We start from the raw sequence: 21,373 nt of genomic DNA, 5'->3' as shown, positions 1-21,373 counted from the left end.
ACAGCTGACACGGTATGTCTGCAGTGAGACTAATCAAACAGAGCACCTGAAGAGAACGCCTCTATAAAGACCAGGTGGGAGTGTCACCTATCAAGCTAGAGCTGGGGGAAGAGTGTAAATATTTAAACCTGAGTTGTTCATTATGCAATGCGACCGATGCCGAACAAGTTTGCCGGTGACTAGGGAGTTGGTATACTTGTCATTGTTGCAAGAAAGTGTGTGGAATTGTGTGTTGTGAACTACTTTGTATCCTAAAAAGTAAAAATCAAAGTACAAGCAAGAAGCTGTCATGTGTGCGGAAGAGAACTGGTTTCACGAGTGGTGTCAGAGTGGGATGCTTAGGGAGGAAAGTTTCCACTTCCCAACACAGTTAGATATTAACATAGATGACATTTTGAGAGCTCTTTTGAATGTGGACGCTGGACAGCAAGAGCAGCAGGCTAGAGTACAACGAATTCAAGAGGCACAGGAGGAAAATATCAGGCTCTTACAGGAAGAGTTAGTCCAGGTGAGGTGTGACCGAAACACCTAATCCATCTCTGCAGAAAATGTCACCAGCTGATTACACAGAAGAATATCTGGTGTCTTGAGAGAGTTGCAAAAAGAGCAAATTGGCCTCCTGAAGTTTGGACTGAGAGGCTGGTGAAGCTCAGCGAGCTTATATGAATCTGAATGAGGACCGGGCCTTCGAATATCCATGCTTAAAGTCTGAGATATTGGCTCGCATTGGGGCTTCGGTGCCAGGCTGAGCCCAGCGATATCACAAGTGGCATTATGACAATGAAAAAACAGTCGGGGCACAATAGATGGAGCTTTCCAAAAATTTTTAAAAAATGGCTGCAGTCAGAGGTTTATTTGCCCAACAGATTATTGAAGTTCTGGTGATAAATCACTGCATCCAGGGGCTAAACCATGGTCTGCAAAGAATTTGCCACAGTGGTAGAGAGGTTTGATGGTTTACAGCAGATGACAAAAGCACCTGTGTTCTTGGCAAAAACTGCCACGTCAAAAGCCAGGTTTGACAATCATTGCCAAGGGGCCCAATGGTAAACTGCTATTAACAGGGGGCCGTTTGCATAAGGTGACTAATCAGTAATACTTTAAATGTGGGGAACCCAGCAACTTTCAGGCCAAGTGTCTTAGGTTACATTATTCTGTCGACCATGTTAGACCTTATCTAAGCTGTTGTACTATATGCCCTACATCAGCAAGTCTTTGTTTGTTCCGAGTGACTGTGCTTATGAACCAAAATATTGTCCTAGCTTTGGTTGACTCTGGAAGTGAGTTTAAATTGAATATAGCTACCAACTAACTTGCCCAAAGTGAAGGTCTTTTGCATACATGGGGTCACTGAGGAATATTAGAGTACTCTTCTGCCAGTCGCACTCAAAAACTAGTCTAAGCTGCCATATTCGCTTATTCAGGGCAAGACTTCCCATTGATTAAAGAGGTCCTCTGTGAGCAATCCTGGCCAGATATGTCGGTAACTGATTCAAATGTCAGAAGCCCGGTCTTAAAGAATCTGTCCAAGAAATCACAGTATCTGGACCTTGATCTTTGGGAACAGCCAAACCCAGAATGCTATCCTGGGGATCCGGCAGGACTTCCAGGAAAGTATTACCATTCGGGGAAGCCTGGACAATGGAAAGCAGTGCTGGCTGGTGACGTCGCGGATGAGCCCTCCCCACCTCTCCGTGAGGATACTGGTCGACAATATCAACATAATTTCCTTTGCAGGACTTTGCTTGTGTACAACAATAAAAAAAATCCTCTGCACTAAATGATAGCAATACTTGAAATATAACCTGTTCAACATATAGATTGTGTGCTTTTATACACCGATTATCTTAGGCTGGGTACACACTACAGTGTTTTCAGCCAATTATCGGGCCCACCTCTTGATAAACGACCATTCTGCCTGATATTGTACTAGTATGTACAATTAGACGATGAGCGATAGTCGCTCCAAAGCACCGGCCATTGTTTGTTTTGATTGTTCAGCAGGACTATAACTCTTGTTCGGCTATGGAACGACATCCTTTCAATTCTGCAGTGTGTATGTACTCACAATCATGATCTCCATTGAGTTTACAGAGTCATCATCATCATCATCATCAACATTTATTTATATAGCGCCAGCAAATTCCGTAGCGCTTTACAATTGGGAACAAACAAGTCATGGGAGTCATGATCTTTTCAGCCGATGGTTATGACAGTTGACGAGCACAGTACTGAGGGTAAATCTTTTAAAACATGCATAGTGTGTTCGCATGAATCGTCATGCTGATTAGGACTTTTTTTTTTCACTCGTTAGTAAAATAATTTAAGATAACACATTGGTCAGAAAATTCTGCAGTTTGTACCCAGCCTTAGGAAACGTTTCTAGCTCTGTTGAGTTCAATTCAGCAGGGTGCTCACTCAATAGTATATTGAAATAGTAGAAAGGATAGAATACTATACTATATATGAGAGGCACTATCAGTTGCTAAAAACAAACATAAATAAAATATCTTTTATCAAATATCAATAAAATATTGTAATAAAAGGCGAAATATTCTAATATTAAAATGAGTACTATACAATGGGCAATCATTTTTTCAGTCAATACAGGTAAATAATAAGGGATTGTGCTGGACTTGACCTCCAGACTTCATATCTAAATGTCTCAGAAATTGATAATTTTCCTCTTATTTTCTCTCTAACCCTAAAGTTCAATAATATATGCTTTTCTTAATTGTATCAGTCTCTAGACCAATGTATAAGTAAATGGTGTTAAGTGGTATATTAAATAATAGCTTGAATCCTAAATAGTAATATTATTAATAAATATTTATTATTATAATATTAATAAATAATATTTAGCATTTAAGCAATTATTTAATATACCACTTGACGCCATTTACTTATACATTGGTCTAGAGTGTGATAAGAAAAGCATATTATTGAACTTGTTAGGGGAAAAATTTCAATTTCTGAGACCTTTCGATATGAAGTCTGGAGGCCATGTCTAGCACAGCCCCTTAATTATTAACCTGTCTGATTTAAAAAAAAATTAGTGGCCATAGTATGCCCACTCATTTTAATATTACAATATTTCACTTTTTATTACTATATTTTATATATAATAAAAGTTATATTTTATTTATGTTTATGTTTTTGTCAAAATGGAAGTATAAAAAAATTAAGAATCCTTAATTGGGGAGTTTGACTACCGAAGACTCTCTAAATCTTTAAATACATAGATTTACACCCCAATTAGCAGGAGTGCCTCTCCTATATAGTATTCTTCCCTTTCCTTTATATGTCAAGGACTTTGCTTGTGACCAGATTAACGATGCAACTTTGGAAAATGCATTTAAAAGTGTGGCTGAGGTGAATGCAACTTGCAGAAGGTATACTATATTTTGTTATTAAAAATAATTTTCTGTATAGAATTGGTATTGTACTAGGAGAAAGGTAGTTAATGTGACCCAAATGTATGAGAGGTTGGGAAGATAGGACCCATTGTACAATAGCATGTAAAAGAGGCTCAGGAATGGCAAAAGAGAAGTTTGACTTCTGTAGTATGAGCTTTCAATCCTGGGGACAAGGTCCTGGTCCCAACCCAGGAAAGAAAATTTTTTGCCCACTGGTAAGGTCCTTATGAAGTCCTGTCAGCCCTGTCAATTACAGGGTCCGTCAATTGGGGAGGAGAATGGAGGAACAAATATACCACACCAGTCTTCTTGCTATGATGAGGACACCTCTCCTCGATTAGTGAGTACAGTCATTGAAAAGACTGTATATATTCTATATTCATATAGAGCCAGCTTTATCGGTTAGGCAAAAACAGCAGACTGAGGAAATGATACTCTGGAATAGGGATGTCTTCTCTCCCATTCCTGGATGCACTAATTTAATAGAACCCCACATTGTCACTCCACTGGAAGTTGTCATGAAGCAGAAGCTGTACCATATTCCTAAATACAGATGGTTGCAGTGAGAAAGGAGATTGAGAAGATGAACGTGATTGAGGAATCCACTAGTGAGTGGAACAGTCCTATTATGCTTGTCCTAAAACTCTATGGGAGTACTCGGTTCTGCAACGACTTAAGGCATCTAAACAGCGTATCCCAGTTTAATGCCTACCTATGTGGGGGTCTATCTAACACTCCCCCACAGGGCTGAGACCTGCAGGGCAGTGGCTGCAAAGTCCATACCTCCTTGCGGGGTTTCCTGGTGAAGACAACTTGTCCCGTTAGACTCCAAGACTCTGGGTAGAGTAGTGTTGAGCTAGAGAGGCCCGGGGATCCAATACTTCTGTCTAGAACCGTGACAGTCTTGTATCATTCGCATTGTCAGTGTTATTTGTTCTTGCAGTTACTTGTAAACATTAATAGTTCAGAGACTGTTTCTTTCTACTCAGCCACACCCGGATTGTGTTCTTTATTTTGTTCAATAGCCGGTCTATTTTGTTTATTTCCTGATATCCTTGGATTCTGTTTTGTTTTATCATTGTTCGTTCTGCAACCTCAAAGCTCCACTATATTTTACAACTAGTGTTTGTCCGTCAGTAAATCTGTATACTCCTCACCAACTTCTGATTCCTGTTGCCATCATTGCAGTCACCCTACCCATGCTGTCCCTTTTCCTCTGCGGAAAGCACCTACAATGTGCATGAGCCCCAGAACTGGACAATGGATCAATAGAAGAAGGTGGCCTATGAACCTATGAATTAAGTTTCCTTTTACATCATGTGGACGGCCGGGTACCTGTGCGTCGTTTACCTGGGGAAAAGAAGGCACCAGGATGCTCTATGGTAGTGTTTCTCAACTCCAGCCCTCAGGACCCCCTAGCAGTACATGTTTTCCATATCTCCTTGCTGGAGTACAGGTGTATTCATTACTGACTGACACAGTGTAGCAGGTGGTATAATTATTTCACTGGTCACCTGGCAATCCTGCACTGTTAGTGCGTCCTGAGGACTGGAGTTGAGAAGCACTGCTCTATGGGAAGAAGGCAGCCGGCGGAGGCAGTGTGATGCTCTGAGCAATGTTCTGCTGGGAAACCTTGGGTCCTGGCATTCATGTGGATGTTACTTTTACACATACAACCTACCTAAACATTGCTGCAGACCAAGTATACCCCGTCATGACAGCGGTATTCCCTGATGACAGTGGCCTTTTCCAGCAGGATAATGCGCCCTCCACACTGCAAAAAATAGTTCAGGAATGTTTTGAGGAACATGACAAATAGTTGAAAGTGTTAACTTGGCCTCCAAATTCCCTAGATCTCAATCCAATCGAGTATCTGTGGGATGTGCTGGAAAAACGTCCGAGCCATGGAGGCCTCACCTCACAACTTACAGGACCTAAAGGATCTGCTGCTGACGTCTTGGTGCCAGATACCACAGGACACCTTCAGAGATCTTGTGAGTCCATGCCTCGACCGACGGGTCAGAGCTATTTTGGTGGCGCGAGGAGGACCTACACAATATTAAGCAGGTGGTTTTGATGTTTTGGTTGATCAGTGTATGTCTCTTTCTCTGTAATATATATATATATATATTACATGCATACACACACATACACTGATCAGCCAAAACATTATAGATATACATACATCTAAGTACTTGCCACTCCTAACTAACATGTGTACATTGCCTTGTTGCCTTCCTCGGTACTTCACTTGTATGGATAGTACTATAATTAGATTCCAGGTGAAGCGACACTCTAGGATTTAAGACCGTAGTTCTAAACAAAAGGTGTATTTAATCCATTCCAACGTTTCAGTACATTACTTTCCTCAGGGTCATCTGTATGGCCAATCTAAGCAAGGAGGTCATCCAAGTCACTCTGCTGAAACGGGATCGGTCTGAGCCTCTGGGGATCAGGCTAGTCACAAAGACAGAGGAGCATAGGGTCTTTGTTCTGAATTTGTTAGATGGCGGTCTGGCTGCAAAAGCTAAGGTGTAATGATAAGGTCCTGTCTATTAATGGACATGATTTGAGGCAGGGGACAGATTATCCAGATGAGTGAGGAGCTCCCTGCACCGGGGCCAACAGCCGTTAGTTCCGCCTCACAGCTTAAAAAAAACTAATTTTTTGCTGCAACTTCTGGTAATTATGGAAATGATCAGAATAAAGTTGACTTCTTCTGCCATATTACAGTATGAAGTCGAAGGGAGCTGGACAGAAAACCATAAACTACCTTACAAATCATCGCTCATTCAATTACAGCACTAACACACTTTATGATGTTCTTCAAGTTGATCCATTTCTATTATGTTTGTAAACTTTGCTGGGTAAAGACTTTCCTAGTGGATGTTTGTAGATTTGTGTTTATAATAGTTTTTCCTGTATGTGCCATGTGTTTCCTAAACATATGCTAAAATATTATTACTGTGGCACTACAGAAATGCAATACACATGACAAGATTCACTTTATTTCCTACCTGTTACCACCTCTGTGGACACATACATACAACAATATCATCTTTCTTTTCGTTCTGCAGAACCAACTGGAATAAAAGATTTAGTGCTTTATCCCCTGGGGCCATCAGTGGTGGTGTTAAGCTGGACGAGGCCTTTCCACAGTGTGTTTCGCAAATATGTTGTAGAAATGTTTTATTTTAATCCTGCAACTATGACATCTGAGTGGACGCCATACTATGAAATAGCAGCAACTGTGTCTTTAACATCTACCGTGGTAACGTATCCTACAAGTATTACAGTTTTACAGATATTTTTAGGGGGCAAGTGAAAGTTCTATTCAGTGGGGACATTTATAGCACAAAATGCCGTGAGGGAAAGTATCCTCATTTATAGAAATTGCATTGACAGCCCTGAATTAACAGTTTGTGTGGATTCTACTGTAGAGCAAGTTTTTGTCACACTTACATTCAAATCTTATGGTTCTGTCCCACAAATAAAGACTACTCCCGACAAGCCGCACTGCACGTGGTTTGGGAAATAAACATCTTGATATAGATATGGTGTTCTGCTAGGTACCATTATTTTGACGGATTTCCCAAAATATCTTCAGAATTGTATCACGTAACATAGCAAGGTATATTAAGTGCACAGATTAGCCTCTTCTCCAGTTGTATGAAGGAAAAACCTATGCCCAATTATTTTTAGTGATGACAGAATGAGGGGTCCATGGCTGGGATGACCATGCTTTTCAATGGGTTTAAATCAAGCCAAACACAAATATTTTGCCTCATGATGGAGGGATTGGGGGGCACCCCCTTGTCACCAGGCACTTCACAACTAGTGAGGACCAAACGGTTTCTAAGTAGTTTTTGCTTTTGCCTTATTGCTCATATATTATTAGCCATGAGTAGCCCAGATTCCTATTATATAGGGAGTGTCAACAAATTATTAACCGCTCTTCTTCCCTAGCTCAAATCCTCCCTCTCCTCTATCTCTCCCTCCTTCCTCTCTCTCTCCCACCTTCCTCTCTCTTTCTCCTTCCTCTCCCTCTTTCACTCTCTCTCTCCTCTCTCTCTCTCCCTCTCCCTCCTTCCTCTCTCTCTCCCACCTTCCTCTCTCTTTCTCCTTCCTCTCCCTCTTTCACTCTCTCTCTCCTCTCTCTCTCTCCCTCTCCCTCCTTCCTCTCTCTCTCCCACCTTCCTCTCTCTTTCTCCTTCTCCTTCCTCTCCCTCTTTCACTCTCTCTCTCTCCTCTCTCTCTCTCCCTCTCCCTCCTTCCTCTCTCTCTCCCACCTTCCTCTCTCTTTCTCCTTCTCCTTCCTCTCCCTCTTTCACTCTCTCTCTCGCTCCTCTCTCTCTCTCCCTCTCCCTCTCCCTCCCTCTTTCTCCCTCTCTCCTTCTTTCTCTCTCTCCTCCCCCTCTCACTCCCTCATAGCTCTCACATTAACATTTTTCATTCTGTTTGACTGTATTGTATACATAATTCTTAATGTAATGTAAGTTTGCATCCATTACAGACCTGTGTCACTATCTCACCTTCCAGTGCATGTTCAGTAGGTGTAAGAAGAGTCCATGAGCACGCTCAGTAGGTATTCCTGCTTTTCATCACTCTCCAGCTACCCCTGATGAGTCTTGATTACCACCCTTTAAATAGGGGCATTTTGCTTTATGAGGTCATTGTTTGTTACCACACTGCAATGTTTAAGCTGCGGCATCCTCTGATGGATATTCCAGATACCTGAACTTTGCTGCACTCTACCACTCCCATTATCTTAGGTCTGCTTCGTATACATTCTCCTAGTTTGGATTGGAATGCCTTTGAAATTCTGGCCTGGGGAATCTCGTTGTCGGTCCAACTGCCTAGCTCAAGTCAAGCCAGTTAAGATTCTATCTTCCGCTACCAAAACGTTTCTCCCACGATTACCTCCTCAGTATCAAGACTTCGCGGATGTATTCGATAAGGTCCAAGCTGAGCTTTTGCCCCCCCACTGCCCTTGGGATTGTCCGATAGAATTGCTCTTGGGGAAGGATCCTCCCAGAGGAAGAGTCTTTCCACTTTCCCAGCCTGAACCCTCGGCCATGTCAGTATATGTCAAAGAAAATCTACAGAGGGGCTTCATCAGGCTGTCTATCTCTCCAGCCGCAGCGGGCTTCTTTTTTGTCAAAAAAAAGGACGGGTCTCTCCGCCCCTGTATTGATTACCGAGGTCTCAATGCGGTCACGGTAAAAAATCGGTATCCTATACCTCTCATCACTGAGTTGTTTGACCGCATCAAGGGGGCCAAAGTCTTCTCGAAACTAGACCTACAAGGGGCCTACAACCTGATCCGCATATGCTCCAGAGACGAATGGAAGACAGCATTTAATACCCGTGACGGTCATTACCAGTACTTAGTTATGCTCTTCAGACTTTGTAATGCTCCAGCTGTCTTCCAAAGTTTCATTAACGAGATCTTCAGAGACCTGCTCTATTCATCTGTGGTCGTCTACCTGGATGACATCCTAATCTACTCCCAGAATGTTCATTCACATCACCAACATGTCATTGAGGTTCTGTCTAGGCTCCAGAAGAACCAACTGTATTGTAAGTTAGAGAAGTGCTCTTTTGAAGCTTCCTCCATGCCATTTCTAGGGTATATCATCTCAGGTTCTGGGCTACAGATGGACCCTGAGAAAGTTCGAGCAATCTTGGATTGGCCACGTCCCGCCACCCTCAAAGCGGTGCAACGCTTCTTAGGGTTCTCAAACTACTACAGACAATTTATCCAGAGTTATTCCACCATTGTTGCCCCCATCACAGCCCTCACGAAAAAAGGGGCCAATACCAAGGATTGGACGGAGGAAGCCTTGAAGGCATTCACATTTCTGAAACGGGCCTTCTCTTCTGCACCCATCCTCAGACAACCCAAGCTCTCACAAACATTTTTTCTAGAAGTGGACGCCTCTGCTATTGGAGTAGGAGCAGTACTCGCCCAGAAGTATCCTCCTAACAAACTTCTTCCTTGTGCTTTTTTCTCCGGCAAATTTCTACCCGCAGAACGGAATTACACGATTGGAGACAGGGAGCTGTTGGCCATGAAGTTGGCTCTGTCAGAGTGGCGTTCTCTTTTGGAGGGGGCTCTGCATGTGGTTACCATATTTACTGACCATATATTTTTGTTATACCTACAGTCCACTCAGTGCCTCAACCCTCGCCAGGCCCGTTGGTCACTGTGCTCTCGTTTTAACCTCCGTGTGATCTTCAACCCAGGTCATCTTAACAAGAAAGCAGATGCACTTTCCAGGGCCTTCAACTCTGACCTGAACTCTGATCTACCTCTCAGTCGTCCCATCTTGGATCCTAAATGTTTAGTAGGACTCACAACGACCAATTCTCCTCCTCCTGGGAAAAAATTACTCCGCTGGTGTCATGCCTCCAAATTCTCCGGACACGCGGGATTTCTCAAGACTTATGAGTTGATATCCCGCTCCTATTGGTGGCCTACTATTCGATCAGACGTCAAAGATTTTGTAACTGCTTCTAACATATGTGCTCAACACAAAAGTTCTCATGTGAGTCCTATGGGTCCATTACATACCCACCAAGCCCTGGACTCATATCAGTATGGACTTCGCTACTGACCTTTCACACAGTAAAGGATGCAATACCATCTGGGTCCACAATGACCCAGATGCAATACCATCTGGGTCATTGTGGACCGCTTCTCTAAGATGGCCCACTTTGTTCCTTTCACAGGTCTGCCGTCTTCATCAATCCTCGCTCAACACTTCATAAAATAAATCTTTCGTCTGCACGGTTGTCCCATGGAAATTGTATCTGACAGAGGGGTTCAATTCACCTCTAAGTTCTGGCGTGCTCTCTGTAAATCCCTTGGTATACAACTCAGCTTTTCCTCGGCCTATCACCCACAATCCAATGGCCAAACTGAAAGGGTGAATCAAGATCTGTAGACATTTATCAGGTTATTCTCTTCCGCCTCCCAGGACAATTGGGTTGACCTCTTGCCATGGGCCGAGTTTGCAGGGCACAATCTCTTCCATGAGTCTTCTGCTTCTTCACAATTCTTTATGGTTACTGGGCTTCATTCTCTGTTTCCCAAATTTTTTCCTCTCCCACCCACCCATTTTCCGGCTGTTGAGGATACCATTCGTGACTTTTCCACCATATGGGCTAAAGTGGTTGCAAATCCTAAAAAGTCTTCCTCTCATTATAAGACATTTGCGGACAAAAGGTGCCGAGCGGTTCCAGCACTCAAGGTGGGAGACAAGGTCTGGCTATGAACTCGGAATATTCCCCTCAAGGTTCCCTCCATGAAGTTTGCTCCTCGCTTCATTGGACCCTATAAAATACTTCGGGTCATCAACCCAGTGTCCTACAAGCTTCAGCTGCCCGCTTCACTTCATATTTCCAACTCCTTCGATATTTCTCTTCTCAAACTCCTCATTATCAACAGGTTCTCCGTTCCAGTATCCACCTCCACAGTACCCAAATTTTCTCAGCAACAGGAGTTTGAGATCACACAGATCCTGGATTCCAAGATCTCCAGAGGAACCACCAAGTATCTGGTAGATTGGAAGGGCTTTGGTCCAGAAGAACGCTCTTAGGTCAACGCTTCTGACATCCATGCTCCAGCTTTGCTCTGAAGATTCCATGCTCAGTTTCCACGGAAGACTTCGTTTAAGCGTCCAGTGGCCACTTTTAAAGGGGGGGTACTCTAATGCTCCGGTCCCACAGATAGTACCTGTCTCATTACCTGCAGTCCATTCATCTGGAAACTGCCATGTCCCAGCATCAGACATTCTCCAGGTCATTCATTCAGCTTTATTCAGATCTGTGCAGGTGCAGCCTATTGCACTTCAGGACCTCCTCCCTCTTTTTTTATTGGCTAAGCACTTCTGGAGCACTATTTATACCTCCTGGATTCACCTGTCTGATGCCTGTTCTTCAAGCTCACTTCCTGCAGCCTGTGGTTCTGGTTCCTGTTCTCCTTGTGGTTTGCCTGTGTTCCAGTCTGCTCTCAGTTTGTGGTCTGTGTTGAACCTTCGCTGCTCCAGTACCTCTATTACCATCTCCAGTATACTTCATTGTGACAGCTCCGGTTCTCTCATCACTACCACTCAGAGCTGCTATTTCATCTGGGACTCATCAGCTGTTACTACGAGTTACATCCACCACTCCAGTCAGCCTTCAGCCTCTGGCTGTATTGAACTATTGCTGCTCCAGTACTTCCATTACCATCTCCAGAGTACTTTATAGTGACAGCCTCTGTCCTCTCGTTGTATACCACAAAGCACCTATTCTCCTAGTGACTCATTGGCTGCTGACTATCAGCCTATATTATTGTTGTGCCTGTATTTATACCACTCATCTGTGGACTCCATCGTCTCCATCCACTTCACCTGGCTCCCCCACATCGTTCTGCTGTACACTCACTCACGGGACCGCGGCCTGCAGACTTGGTGCAGCTAAGACCATACCTCATTGCGGGGGTTCCTGGTAAAAACCACCTGTCTGTTAGACTCTGCACCCGTGGGTGGGCTTAGCCATGTTCAGCAGAGTGTAGGGATCAATTTCCTGTAAGCCAACCGTGACAACAACTTACAAATCGCATTGACATTGTCTCAAATCATAAAAAAGTAAAAACATGAAATACATAATAGCATTTTATTTGGTATAATTACAGATAAACATAGCAAGCTAGTTCGAATAATTACAATTAATGCACAGTAAAACTCTGTACGATTTTCTTTTATGTGGGTTATCAGGATAATCACCAATAGTCTGCCAACATGTGTGTCATCCATCTGACTTGATACCTTTCCTCCATCACCTTTATATCTTAATGAAACCTCTCCCCTTGCTCCTCACTAAAATCATCAAGATTATCTGGAAATCTGTAAGTGACTAAGGAGAAAGTACCTTTATGCTCATATTAGTATTCACATTGTTAAAGTTTGTGAGCATGTTGCAGCAGTTCTTTATAATTGTCTGCTTTGTGGCAACCCTAGAAGTTCTTGACAACTGAGACATAACTTCACCAGGCAGAAGCTTCTCTGCCATTTATAGACTTTGTGAAATTAAAATCCTTGGTAAGTTTACGAATTTGCGGGCAGCCACAGATTCCAGCTTTTAGTTTTTCCATACTTCGTCCAGGGAACGTGCTTTAAATGTATTTGAAGCAATTGCCATTTTTGGCCAAGGCCTTAAGAAATTGTTTTATTGGCCCCAGCTTGATGAGGAGTGGTGAGAGAATGATTTTTTTTCATTTTTTTTTCTCTGTCAACCAATGACTCGTTAATGATGTTCGCTGCACTTACAGTCATGTCTTCTCTTAAAGGCCATGTCTCCTTTTTCCAGTAATCTTGCTTCACCCTACTGTCCCACAAGCAAATTAAACAAGGGTACTTTGTATATATCCACTTTGCTGCCCAAGAAAGAAGTTTACCATCTATAGATCAACACAAATAGACAACTGGTGCTCATGATAGCAGAGCTTCAGCAAAACCATTGTGATATTTTCATATACTTTTTTAAGTTTTGTTGAGTGAGCATTTGAAAGAGATGCATATATCAACGTGAACCACTCAACGGCCAATTGTCAACTGTCTGCTGGTTGGGTGACCAATCACTCCTGGATCATTCTAGAATATTTCCCCTCCGTATATAAGTGAACACCTAGAATATTCACGTTTCTCAGCTTCTGGAATGTTCTGGTAGATTCCTATATGCACGGATTATGGCTGAGTTCCCTAATAACTGAGGGCATCCATTATCTCAAGAACTAGAGCCAATTAGAAAAATACCAAAAATTAACTGCAGCAGCCACAAAATACCCTAAATTCATTAAAATATCCTTAGCAACTAGAAACATTTTTGACATTTTAACAGCTTAAAATTTAGAGAGAATCGAAAAGCAAAGACATTTTGTTTAACATTTTGTGAAACTCATTATATGACAATAACATATAGTTTACAGGGTATAACACATTTATTCTCCTGATTCTTTCAGAGACTCACCAATTTACTCCCTGCCTGGTATTATAACTTTAGGGTTACGATGGTGACATGGGGAGAACCGGAGCTCAGCTGTTGTGACAGTTCAACTATAAGCTTTATAACAGGCAAGTATTTATGCTAAAGGTCTTTATACTGTGCCTTTGATGTAGTCACCAAAAGAGTCTCTCTAGGTCTGTCCAACCTGCCAGTCTCCTCTCCAAATCTCCGTTCCTGCTCTTTATCACACTACTCGCACATGGTGGGCATTCTAGCAAAGTGGGGGTAAATTGACCTTAAAATGCCATAATTGAACCCAATATTCTTTAACAATTACCTCCTGTGTACCAGTGGTGGATCTCGAGTGGCTATTGGGTGATCGCCCTCCCTTGCGCTGCACTTAGCAACTACTCCATGGTATCCCTTACAATGGGCTAACTCACTGCTCAGATGAGTGTAAACAGGAAAAAAGAAGCACATCTGGAGGTTATACAAGGTGACTCTTTTTTCCTGACTCAGCTGAGTAAGGAGTAGTGTAGTGTTTGTTGTTTTGTGTGAGAATGTGGGATTACCTTTTTTTCATGCAGGTCTGGCTTTTCCTGGGAGTCTTTCTGACCACTCTTGGGTCATACATGGGGGGATTATTGTGCAGAAAATAGTCTTGTCTCGCCCCTCTCATGGATAGTGGAGTCTTTCATCAGCCCTGGAGCTTCTTCAAAACTGGGAATGAATCTTAGAAGAGGCAGACGATTGCCTAGTGCACACTAACAGTGCTTCCTATGTCCACGCTGGGAGAGGAGGCTTCTGCAGATATGCTGGCACAGTACGCCCAGAGGGGGTGCAACTCTACATGATCAAAGCGGGCACATGTGTAGGTTACAGGGTGAGTGAAGAGTGTTAACGTCACTGCAGATGCAGAGTTAAAAGCCAGCCTGGACACACAGGCTCATTTCTTGGGATCCAACTAGGTGCTTCATGTAGTTTTGAACAGCAGACTCAAGTCTATATACCCTGGACGATATTCTACTGCCACAGAGAATGATTAACTGCACAGATGGATCAGGAGCCCACCCCCAAAATCTGAAGGACACCCTTATTTAAGCCACGTGTAGGGATGTTTTATACTGTTCTGTTTTTATTGGGGGGGGGTTTAGTTATTTTTTTATGCTTTTTTAACAGTACCTATGTGGAGCCTATGCAAGGGATAAAGTCCTGAAAAACTAACAGCCATATCTGTGGAGCTTGTGATACTCCACTACCACAGGACTATCTAGGAATTTTGTGTACAGTATGTGCCCCTAAAAAAAGCAGAGGATTGTCAACCACCAGTACAATTTCAACATTTTAGATGATGAAATCAATGCAATAAACTTTGATTCAGGAACAAAGAACAAAAGGATAGAACCCAAATTGATAAGTTTATGGAGGAGGTGAATTATGGGCTATCTATATATTGATCAGTTAGTTCTCTTGTAGAATCTATGTATGATAGTGCCCCAGTAGAGATTAAAGAAGATCCAAGGGTATTTAAGATAAATACAGTCAACTTTATCATCAAGCACTTAAAAATTCTATGGGTATGGATGATACACCTGTCCCTGTTGCTCAGCAAGATGCTCGCTTTCTAGACCTTCAAGCAAAAAACAGAGTTTTTTTTATATTCATAAAGCTTTAAAGGACCTAGTAAATAAAGAGTGGCAAATGCTGGAAAAATACCAGCCCAATATGAACAGACTAAACCATATGTATCCCTTTCAATATGAGAATATTTCGAAAAGTAGTCTGGTGTCTAAAACTGATTCAGCTATAGTAAGTCTGTCAACAAGAACCATGATTCCATTAGATGATGGTGGTCCCCTGAAAGATCCTATGGATTGGAAGATGGAGAGAAGTTTCAAAAAGTTACATATTTCTTCAAGCATTGCACTTGACTTGGGAATAGCAATGTCCTCAGTTTCAAAAGCACTTAGACTATGGGCTAGCTCTTTACATACAGATATTGAAGAAAAGATCAGTAGATAATATATTCTACAATGTATAGAAAGTATGCAAAAGAAGCATTGATTTTATTTGTGAAGCCAAGCAGGATACTATTGTTTTCTCTTCTAGGAACATGACTTCAGCAGTGGGGGCAAGAAGAGCTCTCTGGATACGTCCGTGGGCTGCAGACTGCAATTAAGGGACATTCATTTTTGTTGAGAAAGTAGATTCGTGGTACTGGAGTTAGGTCTAATTGACTGCCTCATGATAGACGGGAAAGACGTTTTCCTTATAGACACCAGTTTAAGGAAGTTCGCACTTATAGACCTGGGAAATGATATTCCAGGCAGTTTGACTACACTTTCAGCCCCTTAGAGTGAGAAGAGGTTGGCAAGATCAACGGCAAGTGCAATGACTTGCTTCGAGTCCAGCCTCTGTTTGTTCCTGTAGAGAGCAGAATTGCATACTTTACAGAGTTTTGGAAACTCACCACTCAGGATCAGTGAGTACAAGAGATAATCAACAAGAGCAATAATATAAAGTTTCATCTTCTACCCCAAGAGAAGAATTTCATCATGTCCCGAAATCCATCTTCGTTCCTGGAGATACAGGCCTTAAAAGAAAGCCTTCGGGACCTGTTAAAAGCAAAAGTCATTGTTCCTATTCTTGCACGTCAGGAAGGCACAGGGTTTTATTCAAAACTATTCCTAGTTCAAAAATCATTGCAAGGTTTCAGAACTGTTCTGAACTTACAGGTTCTCAATAATTTTGTGCCTGTAAGCCATTTCCAAATGGAGTCCATCAACTCCATTCTCAATGCAGTAGGGGATGGAGATTATTTGACCTCAATAGATTTGCAAGACACATGCTTAAAATTCCTGTTCCAATGGGGTCTGAGATACTATGTTCAGGGTTGTCACTTCCAGTTGACCTTCCTTACATTTGGCCTGTCCACATCTCCAAAAACCTTTACCAAAGTGTTGGTAGTCCTTATGGCTGCTCTCAGAAAGAGTGTCATAAGCCTGTGCCCTAGACCTATTCTTTTTCTACAGCAACATGGTTTGGAGATTAACAGAGCAAAAAGAGCATCTTGTGACCTTGCAATAATTCCAATTCCAGGGAGTGCAAATATATACTATAAAAAGCAAAGTATGCCTGTCACAGGAAAGGTTTGTCAAGATTTAATCCCTGTCAAACCAGGTTCAGTCTCACAGGTGGGTTTTAGTAAGGACTTGTCTCTGCCTGTTAGGAATGCTTTCTTTAGCCATTGGCATTCTTCCATAGGCAAGACCTTCAATTGGATCTACTTGACAAGTGGGATCATAACTTAGATTATTTAGACCTTATGGTCAGTCTTTCGTGGATCACAAAGCAGTTGCTCGACTGATGGCAACATCCAAAAATGAAAAAAATAAAGGTACGATACTTTCAGGACCAGAGAGGAATGTGATTACAACAGATTCAAGTTCCATAGGTTGGGGAGCACATTTGCATACCGAAATAATACAAGGCACGTGGCTAAAAAAACAAAGACATGTCCAGGGAAATGTTGCAGAAATGAGAGTAGTGTTGCCGGCAATTCAGCACTTTCAGTCCTCACTACAGCACAGATATTTTCCGACAACAGAACAGAATTTTTCATAAACAAGCAAGGAGACAACAAGAGCAAAACAATGATGGAGGTGACAACTCTGATGTCATGGGTAGAAAATCTGAGATCTCTTTCAGCTCTTCATGGCCAAAGAAAATGTTATAGCAGATTACATTTCTTGCACGAAAGTCTTTTACTTGCTAGTTTAGAAATTCTCCCAGGAAAATATCAGTATTTCAAACTGGGATATGAGTTCTCTCCTTTTCCCATCGCTACTCACACTCTGAGGAAAATCATCTTGGTTTGCAGTGGCTTGGAGGGTGTTTCAAGAACCCCCCCCCCTGCACAATAAAAAAAGACAAGAAAAACAATGTAGGTTAAAAAAACAAACAACCTAAAAAAACGTTGGCAGTGAGGGCCCGGGCCGGGCCCCCTGGCATGCCCGGGTAATTAGTACTCCCCTCTCGGGAACCCTCGCAGTAAGTGTACAATTTAGGCCTCCCTAACCCCCAACCAGCCGTACATTAGATCAGTAGTTTTGTTGTTCTACCCCCACATTAAATGAATAACATTTCCATTTAATAAAAATACCTATTTCTCCCCAAACCAGCCCCAACATTAACTTAATAACATTCTTATTTAATACAAAGGCCTATTTGCCCGACCTGAAATCAAATTAATGGCTTACAAATTTCCAACATTTAATAGAAATTATTATTATTAATAAACACATCGTCACCTTTTGAAGATAGTACAGATTTATTTTTTAGAAGTAATAACTGTTTTCATAGTATTAATGTAGCATATACCCCCCCTTCTCTCCAGCCCTCCCCCTGTTCTCTCTAGGCCCCTCCCCCTTCTCTCCAGCCCTCCCCCTGTTCTCTCTAGGCCCCTCCCCCTTCTCTCCAGCCCTCCCCCTGTTCTCTCTAGTCCCCTCCCCTTCTCTCCAGCCCTCCCCCTGTTCTCTCTAGGCCCCTCCCGCTTCTCTCCAGCCCTCCCCCTGTTCTCTCTAGGCCCCTCCTTCTCTCCAGCCCCCCTGTTCTCTCTAGGCCCCTCCCCCTTCTCTCCAGCCCTCCCCCTGTTCTCTCTAAGCCCCTCCCCCTTCTCCAGCCCTCCCCCTGTTCTCTCTAGGCCCCCCCTTCTCTCCAGCCCCCCTGTTCTCTCTAGGCCCCTCCCCCTTCTCTCCAGCCCTCCCCCTGTTCTCTCTAGGCCCCCCTTCTCTCCAGCCCCCTGTTCTCTCTAGTCCCCTCCCCTTCTCTACAGCCCTCCCCCTGTTCTCTCTAGGCCCCTCCCCTTCTCTCCAGCCCCCCTGTTCTCTCTAGGCCCCTCCCCCTTCTCACCAGCCCCCTGTTCTTTCTAGTCCCCTCCCCTTCTCTCCAGCCCTCCCCCTGTTCTCTCTAAGCCCCTCCCCCTTCTATTCAGCCCCCCCCTGTTCTCTCTAAGCCCCTCCCCCTTCTCTCCAGCCCTCCCCCTGTTCTCTCTAGGCCCCCCTTCTCTCCAGCCCCCCCTGTTCTCTCTAAGCCCCTCCCCCTTCTCTCCAGCCCTCCCCCTGTTCTCTCTAGGCCCTCCCCTTCTCTCCAGCCCCCCTGTTCTCTCTAGGCCCCTCCCCCTTCTCACCAGCCCCCTGTTCTTTCTAGTCCCCTCCCCTTCTCTCCAGCCCTCCCCCTGTTCTCTCTAAGCCCCTCCCCCTTCTCTTCAGCCCCCCCCTGTTCTCTCTAAGCCCCTCCCCCTTCTCTCCAGCCCCCCCCCCCTGTTCTCTCTAGGCCCCCCTTCTCTCCAGCCCCCCCTGTTCTCTCTAGGCCCCTCCCCTTCTCTCCAGCCCCCCCTGTTCTCTCTAAGCCCCTCCCCCTTCTCCCCAGTCCTCCCTAGGCCCCTCCCCCTTCTCTCCAGCCCCTACAGTAATTTCCTATTGCTGTGTCTTCTTCCTGCTGCTTCTTACGCGCTGGCTCCTCTCCAGTCATATCTGTACATCAGCGACGCTGCTGTGGGCAGGGAGCTGGGCACCTCCCTAACTGGGTCTGCTCCCACGAACAACCCTGCAGCGCATTGATGGTTTGTCCTGAGGGGCTGCTCATTTTGCATATGGCGGGTGGGCATTGCACCCCATCAGCTTTACGCCCTGGGCAGCTGCACCGGCCACTCTATGGCCCTGATTGAACACATTAGTTTAGTTCATATGCATGGTCATCGCAGGAATCTGCTGGATCCTGTTGTGGTGACAGATGGTGCTGGTCCCCCTGTTGGGGTATGTTTTGCTTTCTATGGGAACGGGGCTTTTGGCCCCTCCTAGACATGACTGGTACTGCACTGAACAGGCTGTGGGTGCCGGGGTTAGAGATTGGGGACCCTGGTGGGTAACCCATGGCACCACAGGGACCCCAGTATAATGTACGGAGATGCCCTAAGACCCCTGCCTATTGCAAAACATGTAGATAAGTAAATAAAACAGACACATTTTAAAATAAAATATAATTTAATAAATCTTGTTCAACACTTTATTTTAAAATAAAACATCATTTATTGTTCTTGTTTTCTTGTAATCTAGTGGTAGAAAAAACTACCCATAAAATCTGACGCAGCTGTGAACTGTGAGCGTCTGCACTGATTTCCTGCTGCTTTCCCATGCTGGCTAATGGCAAGTCCCAGTCCAGTCCCAATATGATTGATTGGAAGGGCCTGCTGATGCTTGATGTTTCTGTCAGTGGCTGCTAGTGAGTGCTGGTACTTATAGTTCCACAATAGCTGGTAATGCCTTGAGCCCCAAATTATCTTTTGCATGCTCGCCAATCCTGCATCTTTCATGATAAGTGGGACTTTGGGCGCAAAAGAGTCTGCAATGTTCACATAAGCAACAAGTTTTTACACAAGTTTGTTATTAGACATTTATAATTAAAATCCATAATTTATTAGTATGTGTATATTCCCTGTTCAATCTGTTCCCTTCACCTTTCCATTCACAGCTCCTGTAGCCCCTCAGATCACCCATGTGGAATATGTGAAGAATCTCCTTTATATCACCTGGAGATATGGGGAGAAGACATTTGATCTGTCACATTCCAGAATGTTGCATTGGCAGGTGACGGCTGATGGAAAGAAAAGGATCAAGAAAAGTGTATGTCTGTGTTCTGACAAGAGAATGTAATATACTGTATATAATATATTATAATGTAGTCTCTGTGACAACTGCACTGACCCTGAAATGTCTCCCAGGCAGCACTTGTCTTGCAGAAGCTTTTATTAGCTGTAAGAGCATCTGACCTTTGGTGTGGTCCGGCTCCAACCAATAAGCTGCTTTTCACCCACATTTTTACATACAGAACTTTAGTACCATAATTGCAAAGTAAATCTTTAGCAGACTAGTTCCATAAAGGCACCTAAACGGTAGACGTTTACAAAAACTGGTGCAAAGGAAGAAGTTGTGTTTCCATGGCAACCAACCAGATATTTGCTTTTATTTCCTAAATTGACAGAATACCAATTGTTGTTCTGCGTAACATTACATTTTCCCCAGTTTTTGGAACTACTGCACTCACATTGACATGTACAGTAAGAAACAAAGATTTGTGTTATCAGCTCCATGTGCTACTGTTCCTGGCTCTGTAATGGCTCAATCACATCACGTATTTACATGTCTCAGTCACAGTCTTTGCTGCCAGAAGTTTAGACTCTTCCTGTTTCTAGTCCAGATAATCTGCTCATTTATAGGAAATTGAAGCCACAGAAATCTTCATGAAATCCACATGAAAAAATATATGTGAATGTGTTTTTACTGCATTTTATGTGTATGAAAGGAAAAGAATTACAAACAGTAACGCAATGTTATGCAATCGCATAGTAGTGTTTAGTTGTTGTGTGACTAATGTCCTTTGCTACACAAGCAATTTCTACTTACGGCGTTGTGCAATGATCTTGTTGCTTAATCATCTCACACCAGCTCAGGCAATTAGACTTGTTCTTAGAGCTTAATGGGATATGTGATTAATTGCTCTCTCTAAGACATACTAAATAATTCCGAACAGCTCACTTGAAGTAGAGAAATGAAGAGTTGTGTGTGATTAATCAAATAAAATGGCTTTTCACTGATTTGTTTCCTTAAGCCATTAATTGCAATATATTGTATGTCTGAAATCACCCGAGTATCCCTAGTTTAGGATCCAGACTATGCAGGTGAAAGGTTCTTAAGACCCACACAGACCTTGCTTTTATTTAAGCAGATATTGAATCAGCAATGATCATGGCTGATGCACAGTGAGAATTAATATCTCCAGCCCCCTCTTATATAAACTGAGCTTCCACTCAGCGCTGGATTAATCTTCCTTGCACTAAGTGGTACAGCGTAAAACGTCCTGATTTCTAGGAGGAGTGAAGGGTTATCCGGGCCAAACATTGGAATCGC

General features: G+C 43.3%; 1 protein-coding gene and 1 long non-coding RNA gene across 4 annotated transcripts in view; one reads left to right on the top strand and one right to left on the bottom strand.

Moving 5' to 3' along the window:
- LOC142153336 (uncharacterized) overlaps positions 1-8,028 on the bottom strand; it is a 13,846-nt gene extending 5,818 nt beyond the window's left edge. Inside the window, exon 1 of the long non-coding RNA XR_012691474.1 lies at positions 7,949-8,028. This is a non-coding gene — a long non-coding RNA (uncharacterized LOC142153336). The remainder of the gene's footprint in view (positions 1-7,948) is intronic.
- The window catches only part of PTPRO (protein tyrosine phosphatase receptor type O), a 100,615-nt gene that overhangs the window by 32,068 nt on the left and 47,174 nt on the right, over positions 1-21,373 (top strand). For all 3 annotated transcript variants that reach the window (XM_075210860.1, XM_075210859.1, XM_075210858.1), the window contains exons 9-11: positions 6,494-6,687; positions 13,423-13,534; positions 19,938-20,089. In XM_075210860.1, the coding sequence (XP_075066961.1) occupies positions 6,494-6,687; positions 13,423-13,534; positions 19,938-20,089 (458 nt within the window). The remainder of the gene's footprint in view (positions 1-6,493; positions 6,688-13,422; positions 13,535-19,937; positions 20,090-21,373) is intronic.

Source organism: Mixophyes fleayi, chromosome 4 (assembly GCF_038048845.1).
Source record: "Mixophyes fleayi isolate aMixFle1 chromosome 4, aMixFle1.hap1, whole genome shotgun sequence".
Classification (NCBI taxonomy): domain Eukaryota; kingdom Metazoa; phylum Chordata; class Amphibia; order Anura; family Limnodynastidae; genus Mixophyes; species Mixophyes fleayi.
The sequence above is the reverse complement of the archived record's forward strand: the minus strand, read 5'-3'. Positions and strand labels throughout refer to the sequence as shown.